Raw genomic sequence first — 22,941 nt, forward strand, 5'->3', positions numbered from 1 at the left:
TCTCTCCATCTGTTTGTATCATCTTTAATTTCTTTCATCAGTGTCTTATAGTTTTCTGCATACAGGTCTTTTGTCTCCTTGGGTAGGTTTATCACTAGGTATTTTTTCTTGCAGTGGTAAATGGGAGTGTTCCCTTAATTTCTCTTTCAGATTTTTCATCATTAGTGTATAGGCATGCAAGAGATTTCTGTGCATTAATTTTGTATCCTGCTACTTTACCAAATGCATTGATTAGCTCTAGTAGTTTTCCGGTAGCATCTTTAGGATTCTCTATGTATAATATCATGTCATTTACTTCTTCTTTTCTTTACTTCTTCTTTTCCAATTAGTATTCCTTTTATTTCTTTTTCTTCTCTGATTGCTGTGGCTAAAACTTCCAAAACTATGTTGAATAGTAGTAGTGAGAGTGGGCAACCTTGTCTTCTTCCTGATCTAGTGGAAATGGTTTGAGTTCTTCACTATTGAAAATGATGTTGGCTGTGGGTTTCTCATATATGACCTTTATTATGTTGAGGTAAGTTCCCTCTATGCCTACTTTCTGGAGGGTTTTTATCATAAATGGGTGTTGAATTTTGTCAAAAGCTTTTTTGCACCTATTGAGATGATCATATGGTTTTTCTCCTTCAATTTGTGAATATGGTTTATTACACTGATTGATTTGCGTTTATGGAAGATTCCTTGATTCCTTGATTAAACCCCACTTGATCATGGTGTATGATCCTTTAAATGTGCTGTTGGATTCTGTTTGCTAGTATTTTGTTGAGGATTTTGCATCTATGTTCATCAGTGATTTTGGTCTGTAGTTTTCTTTCTTTGTGACATCTTTGTCTGGTTGTGGTATCAGGGTGATGGTGGCCTCATAGAATGAGTTTGGGAGTGTTCCTCCCTCTGCTATGTTTTGGAAGAGTTTGAGAATTATAGGTGTTAGCTCTTCTCTAAGTGTTTGATAGAATTATCCAGTGAAGCCATCTGGTCCTGGGCTTTGTTTATTGGAAGATTTTTAATCACAGTTTCAATTTCAGTGCTTGTGATTAGTCTGTGTATATTTTCTATCTCTTCCTGGTTCAGTCTCAGAAGGTTGTGCTTTTCTAAGAAGCTTTCCATTTCTTCCATGTTATCCATATTATTGGCATATAGTTGCTTGTAGTAATCTCTCATAATCCCTGTATTTCTGCAATGTCAGTTGTTACTTCTCCTTTTTCATTTCTAATCTGTTGATTTGAGTCTTCTCCCTTTTTTTCTTGATCATTCTGGCTAATGGTTTATCACTTTTGTTTATCTTCTCAAAGAACCAGCTTTTAGTTTTATTGATCTTTGCTATCATTTCCTTCATTTCTTTTTCATTTATTTCTGCTCTGATCTTTATGATTTCTTTCCTTCTGATAACATTGGGGTTTCTTTGTTTTTCTTTCTCTAATTGCTTTAGGTGTAAGTTTAGGTTGTTTATTTGAGATATTTCTTTTTTCTTGAGGTAGGATTGTATTGCTATAAACTTTGCTCTTAAAACTGCTTTTGCTGCATCCCATAGATTTTGGGTCGTCGTGTTTTCATTGTCATTTGTTTCTAGGAATTTTTTGATTTCCTCTTCGTTTTCTTCAGTGATCGCTTGGTTATTTATTAGCGTGTTGCTTAGACTACATGAGTTTATATTTTTTACAGTTTTTTCCTGTAATTGATATCTAGTCTCCTAACTTTGTGCTTGGAAAAGATACTTAATATGATTTCAATTTTTCTTAAATTTACCAAGGCTTGATTTGTGGCCCCAGACATAATCTATCCTGGAGAATGTTCCATGAGCACTTGAGAAGAAAGTGTATTCTGTTGTGTTTGGATGGAATGTCCTATAAGTATCAGTTATGTCCCTCTTGTTTAATGTATCATTTAAAACTTGTTTTTCATTATTTATTTTTATTTTGGATGATCTGTCCACTGGTGAAAGTGGCATGTTAAAGTCCCCTACTGTGATTGTGTTACTGTCGATCTCCCCTTTTATGGCTGTTAGCATTTGCCTTATGTATTGAGGTGCTTCTCTGTTGGGTGCATAAATATTTACAATTGTAATATCTTCCTCTTAGATTGATCCTTTGATCATTATGTAGTGTCCTTCTTTGTCTCTTATAATAGTCTTTATTTTAAAGTCTCTTTTGTCTGATATGAGAATTGCTAGTCCATCTTTCTTTTGATTTCCATTGGCGTGGAGTATCTTTTTCCATTCTCTCACTTTCAGTCTGTATGTGTCCCTAGGTCTGAAGTGGGTCTCTTGTAGACAGCATATATATATGGGTCTTGTTTTTGTATCCATTCAGCCAGTCTATGTCTTTTTGTGGGAGCATTTAATCCATTTACATTTAAGGTAATTATCAACATGTAGGTTCCTGTTACCATTTTCTTAATTGTTTGAGGTTTGTTATTGTCTGTCTTTTCCTTCTCTTGTGTTTCCTGCCTAGAGAAGTTCCTTTAGCATTTGTTTTAAAGCTGGTTTTTTGGTGCTGAATTCTCTTAGCTTTTGCTTGTCTGTAAATGTTTTAATTTCTCCGTTGAATCTGAATGAGATCCTTGCTCAGTAGAGTAATCTTTGCTGTAGGATTTTCCCCTTCATCACTTTAAATAATGTCCTGGCACTCCTTTCTGGCTTGCAGAGTTTCTGCTGAAAGATCAGCTGTTAACCTTATGGGCATTCCCTTGTATGTTATTTGTTGTTTTTCTCTTGCTGCTTTTAATATTTTTTCTTTGTATTTAATTTTTGATAGTTTGATTAATATGTGTCTTGGTGTGTTTGTCCTTGGATTTATCCTGTATGGGACTCTTTGTGCTTCCTGTCCGTGATTGCCTCTTTCCTTTCCCATATTAGGGAAGTTTTCAACTCTAATCTCCTCAAATATTTTCTCAGTCCCTTTTTTTTCTCTTCTTCTGGGACCCCTATAATTTGAATGTTGGTGTGTTTAATGTTATCCAGAGGTCTGTGAGACTGTTCTCAATTATTTTCATTCTTTTTTCTTTATTCTGCTCTGAGGTAGTTATTTCCACTATATTATCTTCCATGTCACTTTTCCGTTCTTCTGCCTCAGTTATTCTGCTATTGATTCCTTCTAGAGAAGTTTTAATTTTATTTATTGTGTTGTTCATCGTTGTTTGTTTGCTCTTTAGTTCTTCTAGTTCCGTGTTAAATGTTTCTTGTATTTTCTCCATTCTATTTCCAATATTTTGGATCATCTTTACCATCATTACTCTGAATTCTTTTTCAGGTAGACTGACTATTTCCTCTTCATTTGTTTCGTCTGGTGGCTTTTTACCTTGCTCCTCCATCTGTTGTTTGTTTCTCTGTCTTCTCATTTTGCTTAACTTACTGTGTTTGGGGTCTCCTTTTCTCAGGCTGCACGTTTATAGTTCCCATTGTTTTTGGTGTCTGCCCCAGTGGGTAAGGTTGGTTCAATGGGTTTGTAGGCCTCCTGGTGGTGGGTACTAGTGCCTGTGTTCTGGTGGACGAGTCTGGATCTTGTCTTTCTGGTGGGCAGGACCACATCCGGTGGTGTGTTTTGGAGTGTCTGTGACGTTCTTCTGATTTTAGGCAGCCTCTCTGCTAATGGGTGGAATTCTGTTTCTTTCTTGCTAGTTGTTTGGGTGTCCAGCACTGTAGCTTGCTGGTCGTTGAGTGGAGCTGGGTCTTAGCATTGAGTTGGAGATCTCTGGTAGAGCTTTTGTCATTTGATATTACTTGGGACCAGGAGGTCTCTGGTGGACCAAAGGTATCTTTAGATGCAGGAACCTATTTTCATTTTATAGAGTCCCTCTGATAGTATATTTGTCTCTTTTTCTTATCTTTGTTTAAAAGTCATTGCATTCTTTTAGGAAAATAGATTCACTGAACATTTTATGATACTGAATTCCTAACGTGAGGAAACTATTTAGAAAGCCTCTGGTCTTTGGAGTTTTGCAAAGAAAAAGAGAAACAAAAACAGTCTTTTGTACTTTTTTTTGTGGCTTTACTTATAGTTTTTTTTTTACTTATAGTTTTAATCTGAAGTGTTGTTTCATCTCTGCCAGATCAGCAAATAATCAGTGTCTTTAGATTCTCTTAGAATGTATTTCTTTCTTCCTCCTTTCCAACAAAGTAAAATGCAAGTATTTAAATATATCTTACCACTCAGTGCCAAACACAAAAGAAATGTAAATATATCGTCAGCCTAATTCACATCTGCCAGAGAGTAAGTGTCGGATGCATGCTGATTAAACGTAATTTTTTTTTTAACCAAGCTTTTAATTAGGCATCTGCACCAGGTCACACAGATGAAATTATAAAATATGATTAAGAAGGCTTTCATTCTTTTGAGAAACACGGGGCCATGCCAATGTCTTGGTATCCTTTTGCCTACAGATAAGAGTGTTAGAATCACTGGCTGTTTGTCAAAAATCAAGGAACCTTGGGGTAAGCCCCCAAAGGCCTGTCACTTGTCTGTTTAATAGCACCAGTGAAATTTCCCAGTGCCTTATATAAGTGCAGTAGAAGGGCTTTCCACATTCTCGTCAGATATAGGAACTTTTAAAGCTGCACCTTTGAAACTACCTTTTCTGATTTTCTATGCATGAAAAGAAACTAGACCAAGAAAAGTTAAATTTCTTGCCCCAAATCACATAGCTATTGATATAATTTATACTATAGCTTATGACGGTTACAGAGTTCTGTGGGTTACAGTGCCCTGTCACCTCTCTGCGTCAGCATCCTCAAAGCCTTCTTCCAAACAGCTCATTTTGGAGCACTGCAGAAAGTGGACTGGGATATTACAGTGGATTCCCCAGTTTGCAATTATTTGCTTCACTGCTTCCCTCTATTAACTTGAGTAATCAAAAGAATATTGCAGTTCATCTCTCAATTTTCATATTCAGGAATTAAGGGTATTTTACCCAGCATGTCAGTTGGTACGATTGGAGGGACACAAAAGTGTCCCCAAGTAAAAATATGTCCTGGTCTGTTTGAAATTCTTAACATTTGTGTTAAAGCTTGGGTTCAATTCCTAAATCTTACCTAATTACCAAGGTTCAGTTCTCCTAGGCTCAGTTTCCACATGTATAAAATACAGGTAACAATTGTAATAACCTCAAATGGATTTTTGAAGGATCGGATAAAACAGAATTTGTTAAATGCCAGATAAATATTAAATATATTAAAATGGTAGCCACTATGGTCAGAGAAACTCTAGGTGAGGTTAATGTGGTTAGAAAGGTAGAAAAATTAAGATGCCAGGAAGAGTAACACACAGGAAGAGGTCACTAACTCTCAACAATAAATGGTGGTCAGAAAGATGATCCAAAAAGTGAAGTTGGTCTCACAGGGTAACTAGGAGTTTGTTAGTGGAGACAAAGCATGGGAAGAGAGAGGATGGAAAGATGTAGCATGTGTAGGACACAGCTCTGAGCTTGGCCTAACTAAAGTACAGAGTAGGTTGGAAAGAGGCAAGAGATGGTGAAAATGTAGACTGAGAGCCTTATATGCTGAGCTAGAGAACTTGGACTCTATTCTCTTTTTATGAGCAGGCACTGAAAGACATTAAGTAGAAAGGACATCAGAGAGTATGGTATGAAAAATGAGTTGATAGAGAGGCAGGTGGAAGGCAGTGCCCAGTGCTTTAAAGTCCCTGAAACTAATGCCTGTGACCTGCAGAATAGTAACACTCTCCTGGTTCCTGAGACGATCCTGACCAGGAGAGAGGGCTTAATAACAACTCCATGTAATCCTAGTCAATATGGGGTGAGATTAGGTAACCCCATAATCCCACAGACTCATTGAGTCATTCCATATGCTAGGCTTCCCTCTCCTCCTTCCCTAGTCTTTCCTGCTATGACATCAGGAAGACCAGCTAAGGGACTGTTCCAGGAGTTCATACAATGGGTAAGTTCCCAACCTAGGGTGGTAGAACAATTGCAGACATAGCTAAGAGGTAGAATCCAAGGACCTTAGTGTTAGAATTTCAGAGTGAAGAAAATGTCTTAGAAATCATCTGGTTCAATCTTCTCTATTTTTGCTATGGTGGCTGACTCATGGTAGTAAATCTTTGCTGAATAAATTAGTAAACAAATGAGGGATAAGACCCAGAGAATGACACCACTAATTATTGGCATACCTGGCATAAACTTTATGCCATAAACATAAACCTTCTGACTCCTAAATCGGTGCTCTCTCCATTATGCCACACTTGGTTTTACAATGTAAAAAAAAAAGAAAGAAAGAGGATTAAAACATCTTATTTTAGTGCTACAGATCAATTCAACTCATTTTCATCCACAATGTCATTTATAATGTAGCACATAAGAATGAACAAAACTAAAATTCTCCTGATGAAGGCTTTTGTCCTGCCTCCTATACCTTCCATAACCTAAGTATTTGCTTTTGCATTTCTGCAAAATTTGTTGGTGTCTGCAATAATGCTCTTTGCAAGACAGATGTTTAAAGTCAATAGAATGATGGTAAGTTCCAGAACCTCCAAGATGGGATCTTCTCCAATTGATGGCTGTTTTAATAACTTTCACTCTGAAGAGGCCATTTGGGAATTTTAGAAACTGCTTTAAATTATTCCAAAAGACTGATGCTTCCACTTTTATGAGAATGGAAATTGAGGAAATAGTGATTTTTAGCAAAAGAAATTAGATTTAGGCATAAGGAAAAACTTTGGGGCAATAAGAAGCATTGAACCCTATAACAAATTCATCAGGAAAACTGAGAAAGCAAGGCAAAAGCCCCTGTATCTGGGGGATACTTATCATCAGACCTTTCTCACTTTGTGACATAGTTGAGAAAATGCCAAGACCCTCACGTGTGGATGCTCTACATCCCATCCACCACCACCCCCGACAGCGCCTGCCACACAGTTCACCCATCCTCTGTCCTGATCCCTCCACCCTAGCCACATTGTACTTCTATTCCAGAAGGGAATGAGGAGTCTGAGGATACTGTCATGAGGCACTAGTCTTCCTTGTTGGGAAACAGTGTGTTCAGCTACAAGGATGAACATTATCTGTCCTCTCAAATTTCTGCAAGAAAACTGCCAAATAATTTAATAAAATTCAGCAGTTTCTTTTTTTAAAACTGAGCTACTTATTCTTTCTCCTTCTTAGGATATTCTTGCTTTCCACTCTTTATCAGTCATTTGTTAAAAATTTTTAATATGTATATTTGTATATGTAATATCATGATGGCTGAGCATTTTCACAGACATCTCTTCCGTATAAGGTAGAACAGCTATTGTTAGCCCATTTTATAGATGATGAAACTGGTGAATGACTTTCTCAAAGAACAACCCAAGGAGACCCAGCTTTAATTTTATTTGTCAATCTGACATACCACAGTGCTTCACTTTGGGGAATACATTTTATCAAGAACAGTTATTTTCAATTTAATTGAAGTGATGAGTGGCACATGCCCAAAAGTACATATCAAAATTTATTGTGTTTTGGGGGATTATAGAATAGAGGGAAAATGAATATTCAATATTATAATAAAATTGCCTGTTATAATAAAATCATATATTGTTATTATAAAAAACACAAACTAACACAAGCTTCAGAAAGAAGAAAGGGCAGCCAAATTGTATTAGCTGGAGAGTAAACTCAAAAAATAATAATTTTTCAATGTAAAATACATGTAATTGGTGGGATGGGAGTAGTCAGTGAATTTTTTTTTTCTTTTAACAAAAATCTATACGACTTGGCAAAAACAAGTTAGAAACACAGCAGTGAATTTAGCTGTGAAATCCAATCCAGTTTTTCTTTTCCTAAGTCTTTCTATTCTTTATCTAATAAGAATTTATCCTAAATACCTAAGAAGTTCTCAGCATAGCAATGATACTCTATATTTTACGGAAAAAACTTGGAACAGGTAGAAAACTCTCACAAAGGAGTAAAGTTTGAGGTGAGTCTGTAGTCACAAACGTGAGACAGGAGCAATCTGTGTAGGAATAATGGAAGATATCTTTGAAGAGGTCAGGAAAGAAATGAATTATCTGGAATGAAGTTATACACAGAAAAGAAGTGCAGTTGAGGGTAGAGGAACAGCAGGATTCAAATAAAAAGGCAAGTTATCAAGTTATGAATTAGGAACAGTAAAGATACCAGCTTCCCAAGAAAGGTAACTTATTGGGGGGATGAATACAAAAACAAGTTGGAAAGGCTAGTGGTAAAGAGTGTTAAGCAGTAGGTCTGAAGATTGAGTAGTTTGAAGTTAATAGAGGAGACAGTAGGATCAGAATGGAGTGTGAAGTGAACTATTCTAGTCTGGTCCAAGGTGGTGCTTAAGGAAGGTAGACAGCAGGTGGCAAGTGAGAGCAGCTGAAAAGGAAGATTGTATAGCCTCAGTAACTCAAAGAAGGTGGAAGCAGAGGAAAGAGGTCTAAAAATAACTCCATTTTAAGCAATCAGTGCTTTACTAAAGAGTGCTCTATTTTATCCAAAATGATGAAGTACCCAAGAGGTATCCAATATTGTACTTTGATTTCCATGACTAAGAAAGAAACCAATTACCTTAGAACATTTTCTCATACAGGCCAGCAGTTTACACTTCCTGCCTCATCAGCCTCACTCTCCTTCACTTGCACTTTGAAATCTCATAACTGGGAATCAGGTCATTATGAGATCAGCCCTGTTGGGGACACCAAGCTCATCAGTCACACCAAATTTGACCAATAGACCTGAAGGCAATAGCCCTAAAACCGTCTGGCCTCAATATGTCCTAAAGTGAATGGCCATTTAGGAAACAATGTAACCTTGCAGGCAATATGGCAATGAAAATGTGTGCTAGGCTCTCAAAAGAAATGCAGCATCTTACTTTTATGGAGAACCTTTCTTTGGTAAAATTAAAAGTGTTTTCATAAGGATGATCTCATTCTCACAGTAGCCCTGTGAAAGAGGAAATGGAGGAGATATTTTAATTCTCATTTTATAAAAGAATAAATTGAGAGTTGGAGACATCATGTGACTCCTTTTCCATTCTCCCGTTTAAGTAGGCCAACAGGGTTAGACCTAGAGCCGGTTTTCCTAACGACGTCCGTTTCTGTGCTCATAAGCCCAGTCTATCTCAGGACTTGGCATGGCACCATCAGAAGGCACATACCAGGTGGCTCATATTTTTACTTCACAACATGTAAATGACATTTATACAGCATGGTCTATAAATATCCTACCCAATGAGTTCTCCCTCTGAATAAGCAAATGTTTGCTTACGTCTCCATCTCCAATAGTTTTGGCATAACACAGTGTCTAGGCATCCATTTCCTTTTTTAAAAAAAAAAATAAATTTATGTATTTGTTGTTTTTTTTTTAATTTTTGGCTGCATTCGGTCTTCGTTGCTGCGCACGGCCTTTCTCTAGTTGCAGCGAGCAGGGGCTACTCTCCGTTGCGGTGCACAGGCTTCTCGTTGTCGCGGCTTCTCTTGTCGCAGAGCGTGGGCTCTAGAGCACAGGCTCAGTAGTTGTGGCGCACGGGCTTAGTTGTTCTGCAGCATGTGGGATCTTCCTGGGCCAGGGATCGAACCCATGTCCCCTGAATTGGTAGGTGGATTCTTAACCACTATACCACCAGGGAAGCCCTAGGCATCCATTTACTTTTACCTTTTTTTTTTTTTTTTTTTTTTTTTTTTTTTTTTTTTTTTTTTTTTTCTTTTTATGCTGTACGCGGGCCTCTCACTGTTGTGGCCTCTCCCGTTGCGGAGCACAGGCTCTGGACGCGCAAGCTCAGCGGCCATGGCTCACGGGCCCAGCCGCTCCACGGCATGTGGGATCCTCCCGGACCGGGGCACGAACCCGCGTCCCCTGCATCGGCAGGCGGACTCTCAACCACTGCGCCACCAGGGAAGCCCCATCCATTTACTTTTAAAGTGAGCAGTTAAGTAGTGTCAAGTTGTTAGATAGTTCTGTCCTGTGATAACTGGCCCCTCATCTTTTACATTCAGAAACCTTCTGAGTAGCTCCACAAAGGTATTATTGCAGGGTCCTTTATCACTCGCTTGCTTGATGACTTGAAAAATTGCTCTGGGTGGAAAATATCCATAAATTTTAGAAGGCAGTCTTACTAAGAACCACAAATAGTTCTTATTCTGTTTCTGAATAGCAAGATCACATTAAAACTCACTATAATAGATAATATTAATCACTATAATTCAAATAACTACTCTTTAGACCTGGCAGGGAACTGTGAGAGCTTTGAACTTAGTTCTTTTTTCCTGTGAATTTCTGGCATAGCAGAAGGAAGAATAAAGCATGCTTGGGGGCTGGGGAGTTTGTTAACTGTGATTAAAGTTAGGGAGAGCTATAGAGGAAAATGGCATTTGTTACTTTCCTGCCTTTTACTTGCCCACTCAGGAACTCATATTCATCCTTAATTATGACTGTGGTGGGAATATCTAGGTGGGACTGTCCTGATTTTATAGACGGATATAACCGAGGACAGATAATAATTAGTGAAATAGCAATTATCCTTCGCATAACAATTTACAGCTTACAGACACTTTCACCTGTGTGATCTCATTTTCTATTTCCTGTAGCACACTAAGTTGCTATTATTATTGTTCCTCATTACTTCTGAAGAATCTGAGTCACAGAGGATTTAAGTTAGTTTTGAAAGTCACACAGCTAGTAAGTGATGGAGCTGGGAATCAGTCCAAAGATGTTTGGTTCCCTATTCCATGTAATGTCTACTATATCATGCAGCCTCCCAAACGTACAGAGGATGTTGGATCAAGAACGGAGGTGGGCAGAAAAATAGTCAATGTGTTTAAAAACAGAAGACTAACCTAATAGGAAAATCGGGGAAAGGAGAGGTACTAAAGAGAAAACCCAAATGGCCAGTAAACATATGAAAAGATGCTCACCCTTACTAGCAGAGTGGGAAATGCAAATTAAAACCATGGTCACACCCATTAGATTATTGAAAGTTAAAAGTCTGAGAATGGCAAGCATTGTGTCAGATGGGGAGCAATGAAAATTCTGCTACCCTACCGAGGGGAGTGAAAACCGATTTGACCGATTTTGTCAGCCATTTCCCGTTTCTAACAGAGTTGAAGACACAACTGGCCTGTGTCCAGCAATTCTACCCCGAGGTAGATACCTCACAAAAACTCTCCCATATGTGCATAAGGGCCATGGAAAGAGGTTCATAGCAGAGTTATCTTTAATAGCCCAAAATTCACAAGAACCCCAGTGTCCACTAACAAAAGAATGGATAAATATTAATAAATAATGATGTAGTCATCCAACAGATATTATATTGCAATGAAAGTTAATGAACTAGAGGTAAATGTATCAAAAGAGATAAGTATCATAAATACATTTTGAGAGATTACAGAAGATTAATATGTATGCCATTTACAAAAGGTTTAAAATATGCAAAAACATTTTAAGAGATATTATTTAGTGGTTAAACTATGTAGGGTTTATGTGTACCTAGATATGTCATAAAAATGTAAAGTACATGTGACTAACAAACCTCAAATGCGGGACAGTGGTTACCTTTGGAAAGGGCAGTAAAGGAGGGCAAGTGGGAGAGGATGCTACCCAGGGGGCTTCAACTGATATAAGCAATGTTCTAATCATTAAGCTGGATGATAGTACACAAGTATTTATAGTCTTTCAACCTTTCAGTGTATAAATATATATAGTAACTTTAAAAGTAGAAGGGGCAAGGAGGAGAAGAAAAAAAGTTTGTCTGGATCAGATACGTCTCTGGGACTCTGGCATGACCTTAACCAGTTAAAAATGATGCCAAAGCATTCCCACCTGCCACAGTCTGTTAAGAAGTCACAGTAGCAGAGTGGATGCCCATCCCAATTCAGTCCTGAGTCATGGCCCAGTGTCCCAGACATTACACCAGCACCCTCTCTGATAGACATAATTGAAGAGTGAAGTTCCACCTGACCAATCACATAGTCTGTGACATTTTCCAGAATGAGACCTAACCTGGATCACCGAAAATGTTATTTTGTTTTGTTTCGTTTTGTTTGTTTGTTTTTGCTTTTCTGTCTATATCTTTAGCACTTTCAAGCAGTCCTCTAGCATTTGGGAAGAGTGTTAGCTGAGAGTATGTAGTAAAGGGCATTTTACACAGCAATGTTCTATTCATAGAATTATTTATTTTTAAAGTGTATTTAGTGGAGAAATCATTTTGTATCAGACAACTAAGAGAAGCCAAAAAAGTATTTTACTCTGAAAATTCAACTCTGTTTTTCATTTTTGATGTTTGCAATTTTGATGGGCAATGATGTCTCAGAATGAAATCCCTAGCCATTTACACTACCCATTTCAGAAGTATCCTGATAGACTGATATCTGTTGAATTACTCATTTGACAATCTGTGAAAACATGTCTTTTAATCTCTCATATACTCTTCAGCACAGTCAGGCACAATCTCAATTTGCAAGTTCAATTCTCAAATATTATGGTTTTTGAGGGTAAAAATATCAATCCATGATAGAGCAGTGCTCCGAAAATAAAACTGTTATTCATACATAATTGAATTTTTTAAACAATATCTCAAACAAACATGTTTTCTCTGCATTTTAAGAAGGAAATATTGTCTTTCTGGATATATTTTATAGTGAATAATTTGCCTTCAGGACATTTTTAATAACATAAAGTTAACTTCTGATCAGTGGGCTTCTGTAACTCTGTGATTAAATTCATTGGGGAGAAAGGACAAATGCCTTTTTTGAAAAGATCTGCAGGAATATCACTTTATCTAAGATGAGAGGATGTCTTTGGAAGCTTCCTCTTTGAAAGCCAGGGTCTCACATCCCCTTCCTCCTATTTTAGCAGCAATAATATTGATAATGGTCCACGTTTATTGAGCATTCACCATATGTCAGGCATTGTGCCAAGCCCTTTTCCTGCATCATCTCATTTCACCCTCACAGCAGCTTTACAGATGAGGAACTGTGGCTCAAAGCAGGTAAGTCATTTGCCCAGTCGCACAGATCTGCTAAGTTGTAGAGCCAGGATATGGACCCAGATCGCTGATCCCCTAATCTGTTCTCTTGATCTTTACTTGTGTGTACATGGAACCTTTGCAATTACACTTTGCTATAGAGAGATAAAATGGGCAAAATATTTTCCTCTTCCGTAAAAAGGAAAAAAAAAGACAGTTGACTCAGACAAGTGAGAGCAAAAAACCCATATACTGGGCTTTGTTCTTCATCTAAAACTTATGACTACCACTTCTCAAATTCTGAAATTTCTGAAAACTTCTGAAAATTCTATTAACTGATTTGCCCTGAAGATGAAAAAGAAGCATAGAATGTGTGCTTCTTCAAGGTATAAATTCTAAACTTTTCTTTCTGAATATGGAGTTGTTTCTGAACTTCAGGAATAACCAAATAGCATTTTTTTCCAGCATTTAATCACTATATTTGTTGGCAGACCTGTTGTAACCTTGAGCCACCTACAGGGAATTTAAATACTATTCTAATTGATCTTCTCACTGCTTACTGAGAAACAGAGCACGTCTTTCACTAGTCTCATAAATAATTCCATTTCTCTATGTCAGCGTTAATTGAACTTACCTCATGTTGTCAATCTCTTTCTTTTTTTCCCTTGCAGGTGATGTCATTGTCTATATTAATGAAGTTTGTGTCCTTGGACACACTCATGCAGATGTAGTCAAACTTTTCCAGTCTGTTCCTATTGGTCAGAGTGTCAACTTAGTGTTGTGTCGTGGCTACCCTTTGCCCTTTGATCCTGAAGATCCTGCTAACAGCATGGTGCCACCCCTTGCAATAATGGAGAGGCCACCTCCAGTGATGGTCAATGGAAGACATAACTATGAAACATATTTGGAATACATTTCTCGGACCTCACAGTCGGTTCCAGATATAACAGATCGGCCGCCTCATACTTTGCACTCAATGCCAGCTGATGGTCAGCTAGATAGCACGTATCCACCACCTGTCCATGACGACAATGTATCTATGGCTTCATCTGGGGCCACCCAAGCTGAACTTATGACCTTAACCATTGTGAAAGGTGCCCAGGGCTTTGGCTTCACCATTGCAGACAGTCCTACAGGACAGCGGGTGAAACAAATACTTGACATTCAGGGATGCCCTGGCCTGTGTGAAGGCGACCTCATTGTTGAGATCAACCAGCAGAATGTACAGAACCTGAGCCATACGGAAGTAGTGGATATACTTAAGGACTGTCCCATTGGAAGCGAGACTTCTTTGATTATCCATCGAGGAGGTAAGATAAACACTGGCTCAGCAATCAGTATGCAGGTGAAGTAGTAGAACCTTTACAATAATATCAAAAAATGGAAGTTTCTCTGGAGTTGAATGAAATGGTACTTTTTTAATTTTAATTTTTATTTTTTTAACTTTATTGAGTATAGTTGATTTACAAATGTTGCGTTGATTTCTGCTGTACAGCAAAGTGATTCAGATGTGTGTGTGCGTGTGTGTGTGTGTGTGTGTATTCTTTTTCACATTCTTTTCCATTATGGTTTATCACAGGACATTGAATATAGTTCCCTGTGCTATACAGTGGGACCTTGTTGTTTTTCCATTCTATATATAGTAGATTGTGTCTGCTAATCCCAGACTCCCAATCCATCCCTCCCTCACCTCCCCTCCCCCTTGGCAACCACAAGTCTGTGAAATCATACTTTAAAAAATGAAGGTAAAACGGTAAGTAAGAAAGAAAAACATGAGTCCAGGAAGCTGTGCTTTTTAATTTTGAGAATGTATCTTTTCCTATGTTATATTAAGCACAATAAAAATAGTGTTTTCAGTCTTACAAATATATATTGCTGTGGGGAATTCCCTGGCGGCCCAGTGGTTAGGACTCTGAGCTTTCACTGCTGAGGGTGTAGTTTCAATTCCTGGTTGGGGAACTAAGATCCCGCAGGCCGTGCGACATGGCCAAAGGGGGTAAAAAATATATATATATGGCTGTGAGCTGAGAGGGTAACGGTTGAATTCCCGAGTATGAGTGGGTTGTATTCCAAAAGTTCACTAATGTTTCAGTTGTGGCGGCTTTGAACTGGTTTCCATTGACTTAATTAAGAAAGCTGATTTTTCCCAAGGAAGTGATACTCTGAGCTGTGCATAGGTTTGCAGGCTAGCATGTGGAAGCTGGTTCAACTCCTTCCAAGCTCAAGAACAGTCTTGATAACCCCCATAAGGACCAGTGGGAGCTGTGTCTCCATAGAAAAATCATTTCAGAGTTGTAAATAGCATTGCTCAGGACACTTCTATTACTACAGGATGCTCCATCAATCATTACCCATAGGGCTTCCCTGGTGGCAGAGTGGTTGAGAATCTGCCTGCCAATGCAGGGGACACGGGTTTGAGCCCTGGTCTGGGAAGATCCCACATGCCGCGGAGCAACTAGGCCCGTGAGCCACAACTACTGAGCCTGCGCGTCTGGAGCTTGTGCTCTGCAACAAGAGAGCCCGCGACAATGAGAGGCCCGTGCACCGTGATGAAGAGTGGTCCCCCCACTCCCCGCAACTAGAGAAAGCCCTCGTGCAGAAACGAAGACCCAACACAGCCAAAAATAAATAAATAAAATTTAAAAAAAAAGAAACTTGTTTAAAATATATATATATTAAAAATATAATAATAATTACCCATAGTGCCTTCTGTACCCTGGGAAGAAAGCTATGGAACAGGCTTGGGGCTGAAGTTCTGGGCTGGGTGTTCCAGGTGAAGTATGGAACTGAGAGCAGTGAGGACTGTGGTAGGACCTCTGAGCCCTGGAGGTGTTTCTTCCCTTCCACCTGCTCTGTGGGGAAGGGAATGGGGCTAAGCAGAGGCTACCTCCTTCATTTCTTTCCTACTCTGCTCTTGACTATCAGTGAAACTAGGGAGAGAAAGGAGGGAACGGTCACAGATAGAGAGAATACTTGAAAACAGGGTATAAATGAAAGGGCTCAGGCTAAGTCCTGGTTTTCTGCTTACCAATTTGGGGACTTAAGACACTTAGTCCATGAGCTTCAGATGTCTCATCTGTTATATTGGGATGATAATACTACCTAACCTGATGGAATGTTCTTAGTATAATGGGCCGCATAGGTGCTCTTTAAATGTCTGTTGAGTGTAGATTAGCACCAAAGCTACAGCAGGGATGCGTCAGAAGGAGCAGTACTGCGAGGAACTTGTGCGTGAAGAGCACACGTGTGGCAAACATATGTGATTGTCTATTCAAAGAACTAAAAACAGGGTGAAAGCTCTGTCAGTTTGAAATGCAAGTGAAAGCAGTCAAAGCTGAAAGAAGCACCTTTTATGATGTATTTGGCCCTCTCTGCAGGTGTTTTCCCTTCAAGGAAGTATTTACATTATTGATTTTTGTGTGAAAATGGACACCAAATACTAGGCATTTATGAGCAACACTATACAAAGTACTATGTTCCTATCTTAAAAAAAAGAAATTAATATGATAGCAGAAGTCTTAAATGTGACCTTCAAGCATTATTACAAAATAGTACTTGAATCTTGATAATTAAATATTGACAGTGTATTTTACTTTCACCCATTGCTTAAGATTAAAACAAATATCCTTAATTAAATAGCCGTATCTTCTTCCGTTTTTTTTTTTTTTTTTTTTTTTTGCGGTACACGGGCCTCTCACTGTTGTGGCCTCTCCCGTTGCGGAGCACAGGCTCCGGACGTGCAGGCTCAGCGGCCATGGCTCACGGGCCCAGCCGCTCCGCGGCATGTGGGATCTTCCCGGACCGGGGCACAAGCCCGTGTCCCCTGCATCGGCAGGCGGACTCTCAACCACTGCACCACCAGGGAAGCCCCTGCCGTATCGTCTTAATGTGCAATCGAAAATCAAATCTTTGGAACAGGTTCTTGATATTAAACGGTATAACTGAAAATCACTTTGCAGTATCCACTGTATGATTCATAGAAACAAGTTTGGGCATTTTTTATATATAATACCTTTTTTAAAGGCATGATGTAGCAGAAAAAAAGTATTCTGATATCGTTTTTTCATATATATATATATATATATAATATGTATTTATATTATTGCCATTTTACCTTTCCTGAAAACATTTCTGTCTGCCTGCTATCAGCTAGATTACCCTGTTCTTGCTTCTTTTCCCTCCACTCTATCCCACCCCCATTTAATCCCCAAGTATTCAAAGTTTTTTTTGTTGTTCGTTTGTTTGTTTTTATTAAGGTAGAGTTGATTTACAGTATTGTGTTAGTTTCAGGTGTACAGCATAGTGATTCAGTATTTTTGCAGACAGGTATAGAAATCGAGTATTCAAAGTTTTGGTTGCAGTTTGTTTGTGTTTGGGGACAAGGAATTTGTTTGCATTTTGTGGCTAGTGTAGAATTGCAGAATGTAGTACCCTGTAATGCTTAAAGTATTTCTAGTCAAATCCTCTCATGTTTTCCCGGATTCCCACAATTTGTAGTCAGCTCTCTGAAATTAATAGGAACTAACACCATGTTTTTGTGATGAAATTCACCTTGATTATCTTATTATAGGCTACTCATAAGTGCTTATGGCCTCACTCAGATAAGCATAAATCTTCAAGAGCAAATTCATACACCCGGGTCTTTGTGTCTGGATTATGGTTGTTTTAAATTATTTACTAGGATTTTTTTATTTATAAAGTGATTATGTGGTTTAATTTTTTCAAACAAATAGTGTCAGAAGGTATACAATGAAAAGTAATTATCTCTCCTTTTCCAGGATTCCAGTCCTTTTCCTAGAGGCAAACATATTGTTTGTATACACACATTTCTAGAAATTTTGTAGCCTTAACTAGCATGTATATATGTAGTATGTTTAACATAAATGGAATGATATTATACATACACATCTTGCTCTGAATATCTTGGTTATTAGGGTGTGTTTTATCCTTTAAGAAGCATCATTGTGGGATTATTTACATACCATAGAATTCACCAATTATAATTATATACGTCAATAAGTTTTGCTAAAATGATATAGTTATGCAGCAATCACCATAATCCTTAGAACATCCATCATCCCAATTCCTTTAGCCCTCAGATAATCACTAACATTCTTTCTGGATAGTTTTGCCTTTCTAGAAATGTTTGTAAATGGAATCATACAGTATGCAGTGTTTTACTGAACATAACGCTGCTGAGATCTACCCATGCAGGTGCATGTATGAGTAGTTTGTTTCGTTTTATTGCTGAGTAGTATTCCCTTGTATGGGTACCACATTTTTTTTTTTTTTTTAATCCGTTTACCAGTGCATGGACATTTGAGTTGTTTCCAGGTTTTGGCATTCATAAATAACATTGCTGTGAATATTTGGATATAAGTGTTTGTGTGTGCATACCTTTTCACTTTTCTTGAGTAGATAGGAGTGGAGTGGTAGGAGTGGAGTGGTACAGTTGGGTTATATGATAAGTGCATAGTTAAATTGTTCAGAAGTAGCTAGAATGTTTTCCAAAATGGCTATACCATTTTACGTTCCCACTAGCGATGTGTGAGGTTTCCAGTTTCTGCCCATTGTTGCCCATACTTGGTATAGCTAGTCGTTTTGATTATAGCCATTTTAGCGCCTGTATAATGATGCCTTTTTGTGGTTTTAATTTACATTTCTCTAATTTTTTCATGTGTTTACCATGGCATGTATTCATATGTTTATTAGCGTTAATTATCTTCTTTGGTGACATGCCTACTCAATATTTTGCCCGTTTGTATATTTATTAAGCTGTTTGTCGTCTTCCTATTAAATTGTTAAAGTCCTTTTTACATTCTGATTACAAGTCTTTTAAAAGATAAATGATTTGCAATTATCTTCTCCCAGTCTGTGGCTTGTCTTTTCATTTTCTTAATGCTTCCTTTTGAAGCACAAAAGTTCTTAATTTTGATGAAGTCCAATTTATCAGTATTTTCTTATATGAATCATTCTTTTGTGTTAGATCTAAGAAGTCTTTCCCTAATCCAAGATGACAAAGTTTTTCCTGCTTTCTTCTACAAGTTCTATAGTTTTATCTCCGATATTTAGGCCTATAAACTATTTCAAGATCATTTTTGAGCATAGTGTAAGGTAAGGATCTAAGTGCATTTGGTTGCATTTGGACATCCAATTTTTCTAGCACTATTTGTTTAAAAAAAAATCCTTTCCGCTTGGATTGCCTTGGCAATTTGTCAAAACCGAATTTGCATAAATGTGAAGGTTTATTTCTAGACTCTGTTCTCTTCCATTGACCTATATGTCTATCCTCATTGTCATACCACACTCTCTAAATTAGCTTTATATTAAGTCTTGAAATCAAGTAGTATGAATCCTCCAACTTTTGTCTCCTTTTTCAAAATTATTTTGGTTATTCTAGGTCCTTTGCATTTCCATATAAATTTTAGGATCAACTTTTTAATTATATTTTTAAGTAAAAGGCCTGCTGAGATTCTGATGTTGCATTCAATCTATAGAACAATTTTTGGAGAATTGCCAAGTTGAATCTCTCCATTTATAAATATGGTATATTTCTTCTTTGGTGACATGCCTACTCAATATTTTGCCCATTTATATATTTATTAAGCTGTTTGTTGTCTTCTTATTAAGTTGTAAAAGTCCTTTTTACATTCTGATTACAAGTCTCTTAGAAGATAAATGATTTGCAAATATTTTTTTGAATCTCCTTTAATTTCTCTCAGCAATGGTTTGTAGTTCTTAATGTAGAGATCTTGTACTTCTTCTGTTAAACTTATTTCTAGCAATTTTATTCTTCTTGATAATATTGTGAATGTGAATGGAACATTGTCCATTTTCAGATTGTCATTTTCAGATTGTTTATTGCTAATATATAGAAATACATATGATTTTTGGTTTTGATCTTGTACACTGTAACCCTGTTACACTCAGTTCTGGGGGCTTTTTCTTTTTTTGTAAATTCCATCAGATTTTCTACATAGACTATTATGTCATCTAGTAGTAGAGCTTTATTTTCTTTCTTTCCAAGCTGTATGTCTTTGATTCCTTTTCTGTGCTTTATTACACTAGCTGGAACCTCAAGTATGATGTCAAATAGAAATAATTATGAGGGGACACCCTTGCCTTATTGCCAATTTTAGTGGGAAGGTATTAGCCTTTAACCATTTAGTATGATTTTTTTGATGTAATTTTTTTTTTTTTTTTTTTTTTTGCGGTACGCGGGCCTCTCATTGTTGTGCCCTGGCCTCTCCCGCTGCGGAGCACAGGCCCCGGAAGCGCAGGCTCAGCGGCCATTGCTCACGGGCCTAGCCGCTCCGCGGCATGTAGGATCTTCCCGGACTGGGGCACGAACCCGTGTCCCCTGCATCGGCAGGCGGACTCCCAACCACTGCGCCACCAGGGAAGCCCCTGATGTAATTTTTATATGCTGTATGATCAGGCCACTCAAGATGGCTGTTCTCTTGCTCTCTGGACATCCCTTGCTCAACCAGTGCCTGCTTCACCTAAACCCTACACACCTGACTAACCTTCCCATATACTTGCCCCAGGCGCCAGCTGGTGATTGTTCTTATCAAAGGGGTGGTGAGGGGCGTGCCCCTTGCTGGTTTCCCTGGTAACTAATGAGCCCACCTGACATCAATTCCCCTATAAGTGGTAACCTCCCCTTCCCCCTGACCCTGTGAGTGAAGAAGACCGTTGAGGTGTTGCTTCAGGACCCTACTTCTGAGTGTAAGTTCCCCCATCCATTAAACCATTGATGTCTCTGTTGCAGACCCCAGACTCTTTCTTCAGTCTTAAAGCTGGGCAAGCACACGCCTTGTAGGCTTGCGGGTACAGCCCAACAATTGGCAGAGCCAGCCAGGAGACTGAGGAAACTCCCGGGAGCGCCGAGACGTAGGGAAATGCAGAATGGGGGATGGAAAGTTGCGGGAGTAGTCCTGAGGTGGCCGTCCACTAACATGCAGAGCCCAAAATTTCCAGGGGTGAGCCCGAAACTTGGGGAAATCCTGGGGTGGCTATCTACTAGTATATGGGTCTTATGGTGGCTGTCCTTGATGAATGGGGGCTGCCAAGAGATCTAGAGAACAGTGGCCTCTAATGCCTCTGCTATTGTATCAAAGTGCGCCTTTTGTAATTGGTTAAGCTAGCTTTCTAGAAGGAATTTCTCTTTTGTATTTCTCTGGTGCCTTTGAGATGCAAATGATCCACCTGGCCTCTCTGGAACTTTAATCTTCTGTGATCTCTAAGAGTAAAGGAGAAAAAGCTTTTAGTTAAACTCTATAGAAATAATTACGTTTTGGGAATATCTATCTAAAATAGTCTCTCCAGATTTTGGTAACTTGAAACTAAAGTTGAAAGAAGAGAATTCAAGGGTCATTTCAAATAGGATAAAATATCGGAACATTAAACGCTGAGCAGGTCTCAGTTTACTACCTTTACCTGCTTAGGAGAGGAAAACTAATGCACGAAATTTTCCAGTCAGAAATGCAGTTACTTGCTTCTTGGTTTTTGCCAGAGATTAAGGTTTTTAAGGGTTAAGAGTATAATCAGTCACAATTCTAGTTATAGTAAACAAGTTTCTTTATTGAGTACATTGTAATCAGGTGCTTAATCAGGTGTCTTTTTTTTTTTTTTTTTTTTTTTTTGCGGTAAGCGGGCCTCTCACTGTTGTGGCCTCTCCCGTTGCGGAGCACAGGCTCCGGACGCGCAGGCTCAGCGGCCGTGGCTCACGGGCCCGGCCGCTCCGCGGCATGTGGGATCTTCCCGTACCAGGGAACGAACCCGTGTCCCCTGCATCGGCAGGCGGACTCTCAACCACTGCGCCACCAGGGAAGCCCCAGGTGTCTTTTTAAGTCTTTTGTCTTTTATAGACAGTTATTGTTTTACTCTGATGCTTTTGCAAAAGTGCCTCATCTTCAAGAAGATTCATAGGAAGGACCTTTTGACAATAACAGGTCCGTGGTAAATTTCAGATTATATTGCTGAACTGGGTAAGAACTTAAAGAATCCTAATGGAAGACCTGATGGCTTCATGAAAAGTTAAAAAAAAGGATTGGTCACTGAGTGAACTGGTGAATATGGTTATAATTTTTATGGGTTTTGTCTGGAATGTTACTGGTTTTGATCTGTGTTTTCCAGATACAGGGAAGCCCTTCCCCTCAAGTTGGTTATGATTTAGCAATTTGGTAAACTACACCTGTGGGTAGAATTGAAGCATTTTCCTTTTCTCTCTGCCTGGTCTCTCCAGAAATTAGAGACTCCTGGGTTCTGAGCAGCCTTATCAGGAAAATGGAAAAGACTGTCTCCTGACATGTGCAGGGATCTCAATGTTCTGGGGACTTATAGAAGAGAAAAATCCACCAAGGCAGAGGCTGATAGCAGGGCTTTGGCATGGCTTTCCTGGCCTTGGGAGACCTTTTGGGAATTCAATCTGAGCTCCTGAGCCCCCCTCAGCCCCCCTCAGCCAGTTTGGAGGAGCCTATAAGGTCGATTGACCAAACTTGTTTTGCAGACAAATTAGTCTTGATTTGGCTGTGTTTGGTGGATATGAGGCTAATTTTAGAGAGAACAATATTATGTTTCAATGGATATTAAATTCTGGTTCTTTTGATTGAGGTCTGTACTTATCAATGTTATTGTGCTAGCCATACTTTTGCCCTGATGTTCTGGATGGAAAGAAAAGTATCTAGTGAAATTGTCTCAGAGTATAACTACTCATGAAGTGTGACACTGCTTGCTTTAAGTCTGTTGCTAAAAGCACGTGTTCAGTGCTTGTGTGACAGTTGGGGATAAGTGATAAAATGTATAGCCTGTTAAGTGTTTCCCCATCAACATCCCTCTGAGCCTTTTCACGTGATCTGATTAGTGCTCCCCCAACTCGAATGACTAGGCCAATATAAAGGAGGCCTGGCATCTAGGGACATGATCTGCACCTGGGGTAGCAGCTAGCGCCCAGCAGCGAGGGAAGGATATTTTGTTCATCAGTACTTTCTATTGAAAGATTTGAAATCGAAAGGGGAAATGATGGGAAAATCTGC

General features: G+C 38.7%; 1 protein-coding gene across 1 annotated transcript in view; it reads left to right on the forward strand.

Moving 5' to 3' along the window:
* Positions 1-22,941, forward strand: part of MAGI2 (membrane associated guanylate kinase, WW and PDZ domain containing 2) — a 1,347,058-nt gene that overhangs the window by 1,098,365 nt on the left and 225,752 nt on the right. Inside the window, exon 10 of the mRNA XM_032642294.1 lies at positions 13,576-14,214. Coding sequence (XP_032498185.1) covers positions 13,576-14,214 — 639 coding nt within the window. The remainder of the gene's footprint in view (positions 1-13,575; positions 14,215-22,941) is intronic.

This window comes from Phocoena sinus, chromosome 9 (assembly GCF_008692025.1).
Source record: "Phocoena sinus isolate mPhoSin1 chromosome 9, mPhoSin1.pri, whole genome shotgun sequence".
Lineage (NCBI taxonomy): Eukaryota > Metazoa > Chordata > Mammalia > Artiodactyla > Phocoenidae > Phocoena > Phocoena sinus.